General features: G+C 67.0%; 1 protein-coding gene across 6 annotated transcripts in view; it reads right to left on the minus strand.

Moving 5' to 3' along the window:
* Positions 1–526: 526 nt before the first annotated feature.
* The window catches only part of SBF1 (SET binding factor 1), a 135,259-nt gene continuing 117,723 nt past the window's right edge, over positions 527–18,062 (minus strand). For 4 of the 6 annotated variants that reach the window (XM_086886218.1, XM_086886220.1, XM_086886221.1 and 1 more), the window contains 12 exons: positions 13,088–13,272; positions 12,168–12,344; positions 10,431–10,532; positions 9,890–10,075; positions 8,284–8,410; positions 8,076–8,206; positions 7,337–7,564; positions 6,190–6,300; positions 4,680–4,891; positions 3,805–3,892; positions 2,930–3,061; positions 527–2,844 (listed from right to left, as the gene is read on the minus strand). In XM_086886218.1, the coding sequence (XP_086742344.1) occupies positions 2,746–2,844; positions 2,930–3,061; positions 3,805–3,892; positions 4,680–4,891; positions 6,190–6,300; positions 7,337–7,564; positions 8,076–8,206; positions 8,284–8,410; positions 9,890–10,075; positions 10,431–10,532; positions 12,168–12,344; positions 13,088–13,272 (1,778 nt within the window). In that variant the 3' untranslated portion in view covers positions 527–2,745. Of the gene's footprint in view, positions 2,845–2,929; positions 3,062–3,804; positions 3,893–4,679; positions 4,892–6,189; positions 6,301–7,336; positions 7,565–8,075; positions 8,207–8,283; positions 8,411–9,889; positions 10,076–10,430; positions 10,533–12,167; positions 12,345–13,087; positions 13,273–17,469; positions 17,548–18,062 lie in introns of all 6 variants that reach the window. The other 2 variants (XM_086886216.1, XM_086886215.1) reach the window with 1 other exon arrangement.

Raw genomic sequence — 18,062 nt, forward strand, 5'->3', positions numbered from 1 at the left:
CCCGAGGGGCTTCGGGATGGGCAGGGCTGGACCCCGATGGAATCCCGGGATCCCTGGGGCTGGAAAAGCCCTCCCAGCCCATGGAGCCCCAGCTGTGCCCGATGCCCACCTTGTCCCCTGAGTGCCACCTCCAGGAATTCCCTGGGCACCTCCAGGGATGGGCACTGCAAACCTCCCTGGGCACCTCCAGGCCCTGACCCCCTTTCCATGGGGAAATTCCTGCTGCTGCCCCCCCTGAGCCTGTCCTGGCCCATCCTGAGCCTGTCCTGGCCCAGCCCGAGGCCGTTCCCTCTCCTCCTGTCCCTGTTCCTGGGATAAGATCCCAAATCCCCCCGGCTGTCCCCTCCTGCCAGGTTGGGGTGGTGACAGCCCCGAGCAGCAGCGGCTGGGATGGAGCGGATCCTGCTCAGGGATCTGTGCCAGGATCCCCCGGGATCCCCCCGTGGCCCAGCGGGAGCCGAGGCCGGGCCGTGTCCCCGGGCTCCGCCGCCTTTCCCGGCGCTCAGCGAGGCTGGAGGAGCGTCTCTCATATTAATTTTTTTATTAAATTCCGTTAGTTTTCTCTTTATAGAATAACCTTTTCCTCTAGGCACAAATACAATACAAGGACTCTGCATGTTTGACACAATGTACAGGAACTTCAATAATCTACAACTGCTGGGTGAGTTACAAAACCTCCGTGTTACACCTGCACAGCCAGGATGGACCAGAGCAACGGGACTGTACAAAGAGCTCTGAAATAAAACGCTGGACTTTAAAAACAACACGGCTGGGGGGGCCGGGGGGGTCGGTCCTGGCGCTGCTGGGGCCGAGTGACCCCTCGGGGGTCCCCCCACGCCCAACCCCCGGCTCACAGCGCTGCGGGACAGGGGGGGCTGCAGGAGCCGGGGCTGTACCGAGAGACCCCCGGAAATGAGGGGGGGCAGCAGCGGGGGGACAGCGGGGATGGGACAGGGACAGGGACACAGGGACAGGGGACAGGGATGGGACAGGGACACAGGGACAGGGATGGGACAGGGATGGGACAGGGACACAGGGACAGGGATGGGACAGGGATGGGGACATGGGGACAGGGATGGGGACACAGGGACAGGGATGGGACACAGGGACAGGGATGGGACAGGGACACAGGGACAGGGGACAGGGATGGGACAGGGACACAGGGACAGGGATGGGGACAGGGATGGGACACAGGGACAGGGACAAGGGCAGAGATGGGACAGGGACAGGGATGAGGACAGGGATGGGGACAGGGACCAGGACAAGGACAGGAGCCGCTCCCCTGGATCCCCCCGGGCTGGGCACAGGCAGAGCACAAAGGGGGCACCCGGGGGGAGGAGTTGGGAGGGAGGAGAGCCCTGGGGGGGGGGTGGGGGGGGTGACCTGTGCAAAGGAGACCCTGCAGACACCGGGTGGCACCCGCAGGGCCACTGTCCCAGCCCTGTCCCAGCCCCGTGTGGGCAGCCAGAGGGGACCCTCATCCCGGGGCTGGGCTGGTCCCCACCCCCCGGGAGGGGACAGGGGGGCACCCAGGCGCAGCATTTGGCACCTCCCGCAGGAATTGTGCCCCCGGGACGGGCAGCCTGGAGGTAGAGACTGTCCCAGCAGGACAGGGACCCCAGCAGGACAGGGACCCCAGCGGGACAGGGACCCCAGCACAGGGACCCCAGCGGGACAGGGACCCCTGGCCACAGCCCGAGGAGTCTCCTGCCCGCTGGGAGCAGCCACGGCCACGTCCCCACCGGGGACACGGAGCCAGCGCCTGCAGCGCCCCAGCATTCCCGCTATTCCCGGTATTCCCGGTATTCCCGGCATTCCCGGCATTCCCGGTATTCCCGGCATTCCCGCTCCCGCGCACAGCTGGGCGAGGCTCCAGGGTGGGACACGATGCGGGATGGCCCCGGAGCTCCACGCTGTCCCCTCCGCCATCCCCTGGGCTCCGGGGCTCTGTCCCCTCCGCCATCCCCGGGGGTCCCGGGCTCTGTCCCCTCCGCCATCCCCGGGGGTCCCGGGTTCTGTCCCCTGTGCCATCCCCGGGGGTCCCGGGCTCTGTCCCCTCCGCCATCCCCGGGGGTCCCGGGTTCTGTCCCCTGTGCCATCCCCGGGGGTCCCGGGCTCTGTCCCCTCCGCCATCCCCTGGGCTCCGGGGCTCTGTCCCCTGTGCCATCCCTGCAGGTCCCGGGCTCTGTCCCCTCCGCCATCCCCGGGGCTCTGGGGCTCTGTCCCCTGTGCCATCCCCGGGGGTCCCGGGCTCTGTCCCCTGTGCCATCCCTGCAGGTCCCGGGCTCTGTCCCCTGTGCCATCCCTGCAGGTCCCGGCTCCGGCAGGACGGGAGGGGACCCCAGGACGCGCTCCCGGGCCAGGAGGGGCCGGGCAGGTTCCGGGGGGCTCGGGCAGACACGCGAGGGGGGCAGGACAGGACGAGGGGGCAGCTCTGCCTCCCCCAGCAGTGCGGGGTGGGGGTGTGGGGGTGTGGGGGGACCCCGGCCCTGGAGCCGGAGCGGGGCCGGAGCCCACGGAGGACTCGGGGTCACGACGCGGCTCAGCCGGGGCCGGGGGCGAGCCGGGCCCCCCGCCCGCTCCAACGCGAGGGATCCCTGCCTGTGCCACCCGGCCCGGACGCGCCCGTGCGCCCGCGGGGGGCGAGGAAGGGCCGCTCCTCCTCCTCCTCTCCCTCGGTCCCGGGCTCGGCCTGGAGCCCGGCGCTGCCTCTGCTCCTGGGAGTGCGGCTCCGCTGAGCCGGGCTCACGCGTCCGACAGGCAGCTCTGGATGCGATCGATCCATTGCTGGGCCAGCTGCACGTCCTGGGCGCAGAAATTGTAAACTCGTTTCGTCGTCTTCAGCTGCGGGCGGAGACAGGAGGGGCTGAGGGCGCTCCGGAGGGGGCAGCGCCCCAGAGCCGCCCAGAGTGAACCCCGGGACACTCACGTCGAAGAAAGCCTTCTCGTCCACCGTCTTGGGGGCTCCCATGGTGGGGGTCCCCGGGGTGATGGACTCCACCTCGGCCAGGTCAATGACCCCCTTGCACTCCGTGTCCATCCGGCTGTCGTAGTACCGCAGCTGCGGAGAGGCGCGCTCAGGGACGGGATGGGATCCGTGGGGTGGGGTGGGATTGATGGGATGGGATGGGATTGATGGGATGGGATGGGATCCATGGGATGGGATCCATGGGATGGGATGGGATCCATGGGATCCATGGGATGGGATGGGATCCATGGGATGGGATCCATGGGATGGGATGGGATGGGATCCATGGGATGGGATGGGATGGGATGGGATGGGATCCATAGGATGGGATCCATGGGATGGGATGGGATGGGATGGGATGGGATGGGATCCATGGGATGGGATGGGATGGGATCCATGGGATGGGATGGGATGGGATGGGATCCATAGGATGGGATCCATGGGATGGGATGGGATGGGATGGGATGGGATCCATGGGATGGGATGGGATGGGATCCATGGGATGGGATGGGATCCATGGGATGGGATCCATGGGATGGGATCCATGGGATCCATAGGATGGGATCCATAGGATGGGATCCATAGGATGGGATGGGATCCATGGGATGGGATGGGATGGGATCCATGGGATGGGATCCATGGGATGGGATCCATGGGATGGGATGGGATGGGATCCATGGGATGGGATCCATGGGATGGGATCCATGGGATGGGATGGGATCCATGGGATCCATGGGATGGGATCCATGGGATGGGATGGGATCCATGGGATGGGATCCATGGGATGGGACTGATGGGATGGAGGGACAGGACAGACCCCGAGGCCCACCCAGTACCTGATGTTTGGTTTTATCCAGCACAAACCACCGAGACTTCCAGGGTTTCATGAAGGCGCCTTTCTTGTACAGAGACCCCTCATAAGATCTGTGGGGCAGGAAGGAGCCAGAAACAGCAGGGTCAGGGATGGGAACCCACTGGGATCCACGTCCTGGTCCCCCGGGAGGGATCTCCTTCCCCCTGCCGCCATTCCCAGCCCATTCCCAGTGCAATCCCAGCCCGTCCCCAGCCCATGCCCATTCCCATCCCATCCCCATCCCATCCCATTCCCATCCTGTCCCCAGCCTATCCCCAGCCTGTTCCCATCCCCATCCTATCCCAATCCATCCCCAGCCCATTCCCAGTGCAATCCCCATCCCCATCCCATTCCCATCCCCATCCCATCCCGTTCCCATCCCATCCCAATCCATTCCCATCTCATCCCATCCCATTCCCATCCCGTTCCCATGGGATCCCATCCCATGGATCCCATCCCCATTCCCATCCCATGGATCCCATCCCATCCCATGGATCCCATCCCATGGGTCCCATCCCATGGATCCCATTCCCATCCCATGGATCCCATCCCATGGATCCCATCCCATCCCATGGATCCCATCCCATGGGTCCCATCCCATGGATCCCATTCCCATCCCATGGATCCCATCCCATGGATCCCATCCCATCCCATGGATCCCATCCCATGGATCCCATCCCATGGATCCCATCCCCATTCCCATCCCATGGATCCCATCCCATCCCATGGATCCCATCCCATGGATCCCATCCCATGGATCCCATCCCCATTCCCATCCCATGGATCCCATCCCATGGATCCCATCCCATGGATCCCATCCCATGGATCCCATCCCATGGGTCCCAGCCCGTTCCCTGCCTGTTCTCGCTCTCGGACATCTGGAACTGGCTGTAGAGGGTGGAGGTGCTGCGGCGGCCGCCGGCTTTCCCGCTGGAGGGGGTGGAGGTGCTGCTGGTGTCGCTGTCCAGGCTGAGGTTGAGCGTGGAGCCCACCCCGCTCTCCTGCAGGTACACGCCCAGCGAGCGCCGCTGGTGCGACAGCCCCGACGACATCAGCAGCGAGCTGGGGGTCTGCGGGACGGCGACGGCGTCAGCGGGGCCCGGGGACCCGGACACGGCTGGGGCTGGGCACCGGCACCGCAAACAGAACCAGCACCGGAACCGGAACCGGCACCGCAAACAGCACCAGAACCGGAACCGGAACCAGAACCGGCACCAGAACCGGCACCAGAACCGGCACCAGCACCAGAACCAGCACCAGAACCGGAACCGGAACCGGCACCGCAAACAGCACCAGAACCAGAACCGGAACCAGAACCGGCACCGCAAACAGCACCAGAACCAGAACCGGAACCAGAACCAGCACCAGAACTAGAACCAGCACCAGAACCAGAACCGGAACCAGAACCGGCACCAGAACCAGCACCAGAACCGGCACTGCAAACAGCACCAGAACCAGAACCGGAACCAGAACCGGCACCGCAAACAGCACCAGAACCAGAACCGGAACCAGAACCAGCACCAGAACCAGAACCGGCACCGCAAACAGCACCAGCACCAGCACCACAACCGGAACCAGAACCGGCACCGCAAACAGCACCAGAACCAGAACCGGAACCAGAACCGGAACCAGAACCAGAACTGGCACTGCAAACGGCACCAGAACCAGAACTGGAACCAGAACTGGCACCAGAACCAGAACCAGCACCAGAACCAGCACCAGAACCAGCACCAGAACCGGAACCAGAACCGGCACCAGAACCAGAACCGGCACCGCAAACAGCACCAGAACCAGCACCAGAACCAGCACCAGAACCAGCAGCAGAACCGGCACCACAAACAGCACCGGCACCGGAACCAGCACCAGAACCAGAACCAGCACCGCAAACAGCACCAGCACCAGAACCACCAGCAGAACCAGAACCAGCACCAGAACCAGAACCAGCACCGCAAACAGCACCAGAACCAGAACCACCAGCAGAACCGGCACCACGAACAGCACCAGCACCAGAACCAGCACCAGCGCCACAACCAGAACCACCAGCAGAACTGGCACCACAAACAGCACCAGAACCACAACCAGCACCAGCACCACAACCAGCAGCACAACCAGCACCACCAGCAGAATCGGCACCAACAGCAGAACCAGCAGAACAACCACCAGCACAACCACCAGCAGAACCATCACAACCAGAACCACAACCACCAGCAGAACCAGCACCAGCACCAGCCTGTCACACCCTGTCACACCGTCACTCCTGTCACACCTCTGTCACTCCTGTCACAGCCCCTGTCACCCCCTGTCACCCCCATCACCCCTGTCACCCCCATCACCCTCTGTGTCACCCCCTGTCACCCCTGTCACCTACCCTGCTGCCCTCCTGCCGCCCCTCCGTGCGCTGGGACGCTTTCACCTTGTCCCACGTGTCCTTCCAGCGCTCCGGGACCTGCCCCAGCTCCATCTCCAGGTTGTGCAGCTCCTGTGGGGAGGATTCCGGCATAAGCCCCGGAGGGGACAAAGCCTCTGGGGCCACTGTCCTGTCCTGGGGCCACCATCCCTCTCCTGGGGCTACCATCCCTCTCCTGGGGCCACCATCCCTCTCCTGGGGCCACCGTCCCTCTCCTGGGGCCACCGTCCCTGTCCCAGGGCCGCTGTCCTGTGTGGGGGCTCTGCTGGGTGCCATCCCAGTTCCATCCCAGTTCCATCCCCGGTTCCATCCCCAGTTCCATCCTGGTCCCATCCCTGGTTCCAGCCTGGTTCCATCCCGGTTCCATCCCGGTTCCATCCCCAGTTCCATCCCGGTTCCATCCCCGTTTCCATCCCCCATTCCATCCCAGTGCCATTCCAGTTCCATCCCCGTTTCCATCCCGGTTCCATCCCGGTTCCATCCCGGTTCCATCCCGGTTCCATCCCAGTTCCATCCCAGTTCCATCCCAGTTCCATCCCCCATTCCATCCCAGTGCCATTCCGGTTCCATCCCGGTTCCATCCCCGGTTCCATCCCCGGTTCCATCCCCGGTTCCATCCCCGGTTCCATCCCGGTTCCATCCCAGTTCCATCCCAGTTCCATCCCGGTTCCATCCCGGTTCCACCCCCGGTTCCAGCCCGGTCCCATCCCCGGTTCCATCCCGGTGCCATTCCAGTTCCATCCTGGTTCCATCCCCAGTTCCATCCCGGGTTCCATCCTGGTTCCATCCCTGGTTCCATCCCCGGTTCCATCCCAGTTCCATCCCAGTGCCATCCCGGTTCCATCCCGGTTCCATCCCCCGTTCCATCCTGGTTCCATTCCGGTTCCATCCCAGTGACATCCCAGTGCCATCCCGGTTCCAGCCTGGTTCCACCCCTGGTTCCATCCCTGGTCCCATCCCGGGTTCCATCCCTGGTTCCCTCCCCAGTTCCATCCCAGTTCCATCCCCGTTTCCATCCCCAGTTCCATCTCCGGTTCCATCCCGGTTCCATCCCGGTTCCATCCCAGTTCCACCCTGGTCCCACCCCCGTTTCCAGCCCGTTTCTGACCTCCAGCAGTCTGGAGATGGCGTCGGGCTCCACGCGGCTGCGGTTGTCGTAGCAGGGCCAGATGACGCGGCGCTTGCTCTGCGGGGCCGCCGTGTCCTGGCGCTCCGGCTCCTCCGGCGGCTCCGGCTGCGCCAGCTCCCAGTCGTACGAGGGGCCCTCGGCCAGCGTCTCCTCCGTGTAGTAATCCCACACCTTCAGGTTGGAGATGTTGCTGTACGGCCTCAGCACCTGCGGGAGCGGCGGCTCAGCAAGGACAGCGCGGCCAGGCTGGACATCCCCGGCCGGACCGAGGGGACGGAGCGACCCCAGGGAACTGGGAGAGTGCTCCAGGGAGAGATTCTAGAACATTGCAGGGCCTGCAGGGGCTCCAGGAGAGCTGGGAATGCTCCCCTGGAGAGGAGAAGGCTCCAGGGAGAGCTCAGAGCCCCTGCAGGGCCTGAAGGGGCTCCAGGAGAGCTGGGAATGTTCCCCTGGAGAGGAGAAGGCTCCAGGGAGAGCTCAGAGCCCCTGCAGGGCCTGAAGGGGCTCCAGGAGAGCTGGGAATGTTCCCCTGGAGAGGAGAAGGCTCCAGGGAGAGCTCAGAGCCCCTGCAGGGCCTGAAGGGGCTCCAGGAGAGCTGCAGAGGGACTGGGCCAGGGCTGCAGGGCCAGGAGCCAGGGAATGGCTCCCAGTGCCAGAGGACAGGGCTGGATGTTGGCAATTGGCAATTCCCAGAGCTGCAGGTGCCCCCAGCTCTCACCTCCCCGTCCTCAGGTGCGTACAGGTAGTTGAAGAAGACGGGAGATTTCTTGTTGAGGCGGTCGATGTAATCCCAGATGGATTTGGTGACCTGCTGGCCCTTCCTCTCGCCCTTCTCCTCGTACAGGAGCCCTGGGGGACACGGGGGGACACGGGGTGTGACGGGGGCACGGGCAGGAGCCGGCCCCGGCCCCGCACGCCGCCCTCACCCAGCTCGATGCGCTCGTAGTCCGAGTCCAGCAGGAATGTCCGGAAGCGGTTGGAAATGTAGTGGTAGCTGAGGAACTTCAGGTAGTACAGGCTGAACTCGAACTCCATGGGGAACTGCAGGTGGATCTGCGGGGACGGGAGAGCCCCGCGATGGCCGCGACCCACGGGCTGCGCCCTCCCGGCCGCCCCAGGAGGGTCCTGCTGGCCACTCAGGGGTCCTGATGGCCACTCGGGGGTCCCAGTGGTCACTCAGGGGTCCTGATGGCCACTCGGGGGTCCTGATGGCCACTCGGGGGTCCTGATGGCCACTCGGGGGTCCTGCTGGCCACTCAGGGGGTCCCAGTGGTCACTCGGGGGTCCCAGTGGTCACTCAGGGGTCCTGATGGCCACTCAGGGGTCCTGCTGGCCACTCGGGGGTCCTGCTGGCCACTCGGGGGTCCCTGTGGACACTCAGGGGTCCTGCTGGCCACTCAGGGGTCCTGCTGGCCACTCGGGGGTCCTGCTGGCCACTCGGGGGTCCTGCTGGCCACTCAGGGGTCCTGATGGCCACTCGGGGGTCCTGCTGGCCACTCGGGGGTCCCCGTGGACACTCAGGGGTCCCCGTGGACACTCAGGGGTCCTGCTGGCCACTCGGGGGTCCCAGTGGTCACTCAGGGGTCCTGCTGGCCACTCGGGGGTCCCAGTGGACACTCGGGGGTCCTGCTGGCCACTTGGGGTCCCCAGTGGTCACTCAGGGTCCCCAGTGGTCACTCAGGGTACACTCAGGGTCCCCAGTGGTCACTCAGTGTCCCCAGTGGTCACTCAGGGTCCCCAGTGGTCACTCAGGGTACACTCAGTGTCCCCAGTGGTCACTCAGGGTACACTCAGGGTCCCCAGTGGTCACTCAGTGTCCCCAGTGGTCACTCAGGGTCCCAGTGGTCACTCAGGATACACTCAGTGTCCCCAGTGGTCACTCGGGGTACACTCAGGGTCCCAGTGGTCACTCAGGATACACTCAGTGTCCCCAGTGGTCACTCAGGGTCCCAGTGGTCACTCAGGGTACACTCAGCGTCCCCAGTGGTCACTCAGGGTACACTCAGGGTCCCCAGTGGTCACTCAGGGTCCCAGTGGTCACTCGGGGAACACTCAGTGTCCCCAGTGGTCACTCAGGGAACACTCAGTGTCCCCAGTGGTCACTCAGTGTCCCCAGTGGTCACTCAGGGAACACTCAGTGTCCCCAGTGGTCACTCAGTGTCCCCAGTGGTCACTCAGGGAACACTCAGGGTCCCCAGTGGTCACTCAGTGTCCCCAGTGGTCACTCAGGGAACACTCAGTGTCCCCAGTGGTCACTCAGGGTACACTCAGGGTCCCAGTGGTCACTCAGGGAACACTCAGGGTCCCCAGTGGTCACTCAGGGTCCCCAGTGGTCACTCAGGGAACACTCAGGGTCCCCAGTGGTCACTCGGGGTACACTCAGGGTCCCCAGTGGTCACTCAGGATACACTCAGTGTCCCCAGTGGTCACTCAGGGAACACTCAGGGTCCCAGTGGTCACTCAGGATACACTCAGTGTCCCCAGTGGTCACTCAGGGTCCCCAGTGGTCACTCGGGGTCCGGCCGGGCTCACCTGGTGCACGCAGTCCAGGAACTGCAGGAAGATGGGGGCGAAGCCGCTGCTCTGCCCCGCCAGGGTCTGGGCGCCGCGGTGGCTGAAGCGGTGGCCGAAGGACAGCCACTCCTTCTCCACCAGCAGCCGGAACCCCTCCAGCGTCCGGTAATAGGGGTCGGACAGGAGCTGCACCAGGGACACCACCTGTGGGGACAGGGGGGCTCAGGGACACCAGCTGTGGGGACAGGGGACACCAGGGGGGCTCAGGGGACACCAGGGACACCAGCTGTGGGGACAGGGGGGCTCAGGGACACCAGCTGTGGGGACAGGGGGGACACCAGGGACACCACCTGCGGGGACAGGGGGACACCAGGGGGGCTTAGGGGACACCAGGGACACCACCTGTGGGGACAGGGGGACACCAGGGGGGCTTAGGGGACACCAGGGACACCACCTGTGGGGACAGGGGGGCTCAGGGACACCAGCTGTGGGGACAGGGGACACCAGGGACACCACCTGCAGGGACAGGGGGCTGTGGGGACACCAGGGACACTCTCACCTGCGTGGTGATGTCCCAGCCGTCCTCCAGGCTGACCAGCACGGAGGAGCCCGTGTCCAGCAGCTCCACCACCAGCACCGAGATCTGCAGGATCTTGTGGATCTGCGCAGGGCGGGGAGGGGTGAGCAGGGAAGGGCAATTCCTGGGCTGGGCTGGGGGTTTGACCATCTCTGGAGCGAGGCCACCACGCTCGGGGGTCACTGGGGCCACCACCCCACGCTCGGGGGTCACCGGGGCCACCACCCCACGCTCGGGGGTCACCGGGGCCACCACCCCACGCTCGGGGGTCACCAGGGCCACCACCCCACGCTCAGGGGTCACCAGGGCCACCACCCCACGCTCAGGGGTCACTGGGGCCACCGTCCCACGCTTGGGGGTCACCAGGGCCACCACCCCACGCTCGGGGGTCACTGGGGCCACCGTCCCACGCTCGGGGGGCACCTGGGCCAACACCTCATGCTTGGGGGTCACCAGGGCCACCACCCCACGCTCAGGGGTCACCAGGGCCACCACCCCACGCTCAGGGGTCACTGGGGCCACCGTCCCACGCTTGGGGGTCACCAGGGCCACCACCCCACGCTCGGGGGTCACCGGGGCCACCACCCCACGCTCGGGGGTCACTGGGGCCACCGTCCCACGCTCAGGGGTCACCAGGGCCACCACCCCACGCTCGGGGGTCACTGGGGCCAACACCTCATGCTTGGGGGTCACCGGGGCCACCGTCCCATGCTCAGACACGGCAGCAGGGACAGGGCACGGGGGACCCCCAGCCATCCCCTCCCACTCTGGACAGGTCACCCCAGGCTGCTGCCCCTGCTCATCCTGTCCCATTCCTGTCCCATTCCTGTCCCATCCCTGTCCCAGCCCTGTCCCATCCCTGTCCCCAGCCCCGTCCCATCCCTGTCCCCATCCCTGTCCCCATCCCAGCTCCATCCCCATCCCAGCCCCTCGGGTCCTGCCCGGCACTCCCAGCCCCACAGCTCCATCCAGCTGAGCTCTGGATGGTCCCAGCCCCTCAGAGCTGAGCTCTGGATGGTCCCAGCCCCTCGGAGCCGAGCTCTGGATGGTCCCAGCCCCTCAGAGCTGAGCTCTGGATGGTCCCAGCCCCTCAGAGCTGAGCTCTGGATGGTCCCAGCCCCTCAGAGCTGAGCTCTGGATGGTCCCAGCCCCTCGGAGCTGAGCTCTGGATGGTCCCAGCCCCTTGGAGCTGAGCTCTGGATGGTCCCAGCCCCTCAGAGCTGAGCTCTGGATGGTCCCAGCCCCTCAGAGCCGAGCTCTGGATGGTGCCAGCCCCTCAGAGCTGAGCTCTGGATGGTCCCAGCCCCTTGGAGCTGAGCTCTGGATGGTCCCAGCCCCTTGGAGCTGAGCTCTGGATGGTCCCAGCCCCTCGGAGCCGAGCTCTGGATGGTCCCAGCCCCTCAGAGCTGAGCTCTGGATGGTCCCAGCCCCTCAGAGCTGAGCTCTGGATGGTCCCAGCCCCTTGGAGCTGAGCTCTGGATGGTCCCAGCCCCTCGGAGCTGAGCTCTGGATGGTCCCAGCCCCTCGGAGCTGAGCTCTGGATGGTCCCAGCCCCTCGGAGCCGAGCTCTGGATGGTGCCAGCCCCTCGGAGCTGAGCTCTGGATGGTCCCAGCCCCTCGGAGCTGAGCTCTGGATGGTCCCAGCCCCTCAGAGCTGAGCTCTGGATGGTCCCAGCCCCGTCCCCCCAGCCAGCCGAGCTCCCAGGGAGGGGCTCTGACCTGGGACAGCCACTCCGACTCCTCCAGGGAGCGCAGGAACGCCACGCTGGGCTCGCTGGAGGGGCAGCCGGGCACGCAGGCCTTCATCAGCTTCTTGAAGCTGGCCTTGACCTGGCGCACGTCGAACACCTCGATGGGCACCAGCTCCCAGTGCTGCAGCGGGTCCGGCTTCACACCCTGCGGGGCACGGCACGGCCTGGGCTGGAAACCTCCCTGGGCACCTCCAGGGGTGGGGAATCCAACCCTCCCTGGGCTGGAAACCTCCCTGGGAGCTCGGGGATGGGGAATCCAACCCTCCCTGGGCTGGAAACCTTCCTGGGCACCTCCAGGGGTGGAATCCAACCCTCCCTGGGCACCTCCAGGGCCTGACCCCCTTTCCATGGGGAAATTCCTGCTGCTGCCCACCCTGAGCCTGTCCTGGCCCACCCTGAGCCTGTCCTGGCCCAGCCTGAGCCTGTCCTGGCCCAGCCTGAGCCTGTCCTGGCCCACCCTGAGCCTGTCCTGGCCCACCCTGAGCCTGTCCTGGCCCAGCCTGAGCCTGTCCTGGCCCAGCCTGAGCCTGTCCTGGCCCAGCCTGAGCCTGTCCTGGCCCAGCCTGAGCCTGTCCTGGCCCAGCCTGAGGCCGTTCCCTCTCCTCCTGTCCCTGTTCCTGGCAGCACAGCCCGACCCCCCGGCTGTCCCCTCCTGCCAGGGACTTGTGCAGAGCCACAAGGTCCCCCTGATCCCCCTTTGCTCCAGGCTGAGCCCCTTCCCAGCTCCCACAGCTCTTCCTGGGGCTCCAGAACCTTCCCAGCTCCCACAGCTCTTCCTGGGGCTCCAGAACCTTCCCAGCTCCCACAGCTCTTCCTGGGGCTCCAGAACCTTCCCAGCTCCATCCCTGGACACCTCCAGCCCCTGCAGCTCCGTCCCCGCCGTGTCACCTTCAGCTGGGACTTGTCCCCGATGATGTAGAGCGAGGCGCGGTGCTGGCGCAGGAAGGGGGGCTCCCCGGGGGTCCCGTTGTGCTGTGTCCCCAGCAGGTCCTTCCCGGCCAGGCGGGACCCCACCTCCACGTTGAGGCCGTAGCTGCTGGCGCGGCCGCTGGCGCGGATGCTGCCCCACTTCCCTGCGGGACGGGGCGGCTCAGGAGGGGCTGGGCTCGGGGGGCCCGGCCCGGGGTGCCAGGGGGTGCCAGGGGGCACATGGCATGTGCCAGGGGGCACATGGCACACCCCGGGGGCAGATGGCACACCCCAGGGGGCACATGGCACATCCCGGGGGGGCACATGGCACACCCCGGGGGGGCACATGGCACATCCCGGGGGGGCACATGGCACATGCCAGGGGGCACATGGCACATGCCAGGGGGCACATGGCACATGGCACACCCCAGGGGGCACATGGCACACCCCGGGGGGCACATGGCACACCCTGGGGGGGCACATGGCACACCCTGGGGGGCACATGGCACATGCCAGGGGGCACATGGCACACGCCAGGGGGGCACATGGCACATGGCACACCCTGGGGGGCACATGGCACACCCTGGGGGGCACATGGCACACCCCAGGGGGCACATGGCACACCCCAGGGGGCACATGGCACACGCCAGGGGGCACATGGCACACCCCAGGGGGGGCACATGGCACACCCCGGGGGGCACATGGCACACCCCAGGGGGCACATGGCACACCCCGGGGGGCACATGGCACACCCCGGGGGGCACATGGCACATCCTGGGGGCACATGGCACACCCCAGGGGGCACATGGCACACCCCGGGGGGCACATGGCACACCCCGGGGGGCACATGGTACACGCCAGGGGGCACATGGCACATGCCAGGGGGCACATGGCACACCCTGGGGGGCACATGGCACACCCCGGGGGACACATGGCACATGCCAGGGGGCACATGGCACACCCTGGGGGGCACATGGCACACCCTGGGGGGCACATGGCACACCCCGGGGGGCACATGGCACATGGCACACGCCAGGGGGCACATGGCACACCCTGGGGGGCACATGGCACACCCCGGGGGGCACATGGCACATGGCACACGCCAGGGGGCACATGGCACACCCTGGGGGGCACATGGCACACCCCAGGGGACACATGGCACACCCTGGGGACACATGACACACCCTGGGGACACATGGCACACCCTGGGGGGCACATGGCACATGCCAGGGGGCACATGGCACACGCCAGGGGGGCACATGGCACATGGCACACCCTGGGGGGCACATGGCACACCCCAGGGGGCACATGGCACACCCCAGGGGGGGCACATGGCACACCCCGGGGGGCACATGGCACACCCCAGGGGGGGCACATGGCACATGCCAAGGGACACATGGCACGCCCTGGGGGGCACATGGCACACCCCAGGGGGCACATGGCACACCCCGGGGGGGCACATGGCACACGCCAGGGGGCACATGGCACACCCCGGGGGGGCACATGGCACACGCCAGGGGGCACATGGCACACCCCGGGGGGCACATGGCACACCCCGGGGGGGCACATGGCACATGCCACGGGGGCATGTGGCACATGGCACACGCCAGGGGACACATGGCACACAGCACACCCCAGGGGGCACATGGCACACCCCGGGGGGCACATGGCACACGCCAGGGGGGCACATGGCACACCCCAGGGGGCACATGGCACATCCCGGGGGGCACATGGCACACGCCAGGGGGCACATGGCACACCCCGGGGGGCACATGGCACACCCCAGGGGGCACATGGCACATCCCGGGGGGCACATGGCACATCCCGGGGGGCACATGGCACACCCTGGGGGGCACATGGCACACCCCAGGGGGACACATGGCACACGCCAGGGGGCACATGGCACACCCTGGGGGGCACATGGCACACCCCAGGGGACACATGGCACACCCTGGGGACACATGGCACACCCTGGGGGCACATGGCACACCCTGGGGGGCACATGGCACATGCCAGGGGGCACATGGCACACGCCAGGGGGGCACATGGCACATGGCACACCCTGGGGGGCACATGGCACACCCCAGGGGGCACATGGCACACCCCAGGGGGCACATGGCACACCCCAGGGGGCACATGGCACACCCCAGGGGGCACATGGCACACCCCAGGGGGCACATGGCACACCCCAGGGGGGGCACATGGCACACCCCGGGGGGCACATGGCACACCCCAGGGGGGGCACATGGCACATGCCAAGGGACACATGGCACACCCCAGGGGACACATGGCACGCCCTGGGGGGCACATGGCACACCCCAGGGGGCACATGGCACACCCCGGGGGGGCACATGGCACACGCCAGGGGGCACATGGCACACCCCGGGGGGGCACATGGCACACGCCAGGGGGCACATGGCACACCCCGGGGGGCACATGGCACACCCCGGGGGGGCACATGGCACATGCCACGGGGGCATGTGGCACATGGCACACGCCAGGGGACACATGGCACACAGCACACCCCAGGGGGCACATGGCACACCCCGGGGGGCACATGGCACATGGCACACCCTGGGGGGCACATGGCACACCCCAGGGGACACATGGCACACCCTGGGGACACATGGCACACCCTGGGGGGCACATGGCACATGCCAGGGGGCACATGGCACACGCCAGGGGGGCACATGGCACATGGCACACCCTGGGGGGCACATGGCACACCCTGGGGGGCACATGGCACACCCCAGGGGGCACATGGCACACCCCAGGGGGGGCACATGGCACACGCCAGGGGGCACATGGCACACCCTGGGGGGCACATGGCACACCCCGGGGGGCACATGGCACGTGCCAGGGGGGCACATGGCACACCCCGGGGGGCACATGGCACACCCCGGGGGGCACATGGCACACCCCGGGGGGCACATGGCACACCCCGGGGGGCACATGGCACACCCCGGGGGCACATGGAACGTGCCTAGGGGGGCACAGGGCACATGCCAAGGGACACATGCCGGGGGTGCCGGGGGGCACCGGGTTTGCTTTGGCTCCCTCTCCCTCTGCGTGCTGCGGGATTCCGACCCCGCTGGCTCCGTGTGGCACTGGCATCGTCACAGCCCGGTCTGGTGTCACCGGGACTGTCACCTGTGCCACTGCCCTGCCACCTGTGCCCTGTCACCTGTCCCCTGTCCCCTGTGCCACTGTTCTACAGCCCTGTCCCCTGTGCCACTGCCCTGTCCCCTGTGCCACTGCCCCACTGCCCTGTCACCTGTCCCTTGTCACCTGTCACCTGTGCCGTCCCTTGTGCCACTGGCCTACAGCCCTACAGCCCTGTCCCCTGTGTCACTGCCCTGTCCCCTGTGCCACTGTCCTGTCCCCTGTGCCACTGCCCTACAGCCCTGTCCCCTGTGCCAATGCCCTGCCCAGCATCACTGGGACCTGTCCTGTGCCCCCCAGCCCTGTCCCTGCCCCACAGCTCCATCACCTGCCCCACAGCCCCATCACCTGCCCCACTCCCCTGTCACCTGCCCCATAGCCCTGCCACCTGCCCCATAGCCCTGCCACCTGCCCCCCAGCCCTGCCACCTGCCCCATAGCCCTGCGACCTGCCCCATAGCCCTGCCACCTGCCCCAGCCCTGCCACCTGCCCCAGAGCCCTGCCACCCACCCCTGCCACCTGCCCCCCAGCCCTGCCACCTGCCCCATAGCCCTGCCACCTGCCCCATAGCCCTGCCACCTGCCCCCCAGCCCTGCCACCTGCCCCCCAGCCCTGCCACCTGCCCCATAGCCCTGCCACCTGCCCCCCAGCCCTGCCACCTGCCCCATAGCCCTGCCACCTGCCCCCAGCCCTGCCACCTGCCCCCCAGCCCTGCCACCTGCCCCATAGCCCTGCCACCTGCCCCATAGCCCTGCCACCTGCCCCCCAGCCCTGCCACCTGCCCCATAGCCCTGCCACCTGCCCCATAGCCCTGCCACCTGCCCCCAGCCCTGCCACCTGCCCCCCAGCCCTGCCACCTGCCCCATAGCCCTGCCACCTGCCCCATAGCCCTGCCACCTGCCCCCCAGCCCTGCCACCTGCCCCCCAGCCCTGCCACCTGCCCCATAGCCCTGCCACCTGCCCCCAGCCCTGCCACCTGCCCCACAGCCCTGCCCCGGCACCGCAGAGGCCGAGGAGCCCAAAGCAAACCTGGCGAGGTGCCGGGTCCTTCCCGTGCCCGTGGCACACCTGGAGCAGCAGGGGGGGCTGGGGGGGTTACTGGGGTTACTGGCCATTAGTGGGAGGGGCAGGGAGTGAGTGGGGGTCAGTGGTCAGTGCTCAGTGGTCAGTCACAGCCGCCGGCTCGGGCGCTTCCGTACCTCGGGGGGTCTCGCGGCCCTTCGGCGACGCGCACTTGGGGGAGGACAGGGTGATGACCCTGGCTCTGTGACCCAGCCCTGGGGGCACAGGACGAGAGCCACCTCAGCAGGGGACACGGGACAGGGGACACGGGACAGGGGACACAGGACATGGACAGGAATGGCATGGAGGTGATGGCACCGGGGATGTGGCTGAGCCCTCCCTCCCCCCTGCGGCTCTGGGGATCACCCTGGGATCATCACCTGATCTTGCCTGGGATCATCACCTGATCTTCCCTGGGATCATCACCTGCTCCCCCCTGGGATCATCACCTGCTCCTCACTGGGATCATCACCTGCTCCTCACTGGGATCATCACCTGCTCCTCCCTGGGATCATCACCTGATCTCCACTGGGATCATCACCTGCTCTGCACTGGGATCATCACCTGCTCTGCACAGGGATCATCACCTGCTCTGCACTGGGATCATCACCTGCTCCTCACTGGGATCATCACCTGCTCCCCCCTGGGATCATCACCTGCTCTCCCCTGGGATCATCACCTGCTCCCCCCTGGGATCATCACCTGCTCCCCCCTGGGATCATCACCTGCT

This window comes from Cyanistes caeruleus, chromosome 4, assembly GCF_971803275.1.
Source record: "Cyanistes caeruleus chromosome 4, bCyaCae1.hap1.1, whole genome shotgun sequence".
In the NCBI taxonomy this organism is placed as follows: Eukaryota; Metazoa; Chordata; class Aves; order Passeriformes; family Paridae; genus Cyanistes; species Cyanistes caeruleus.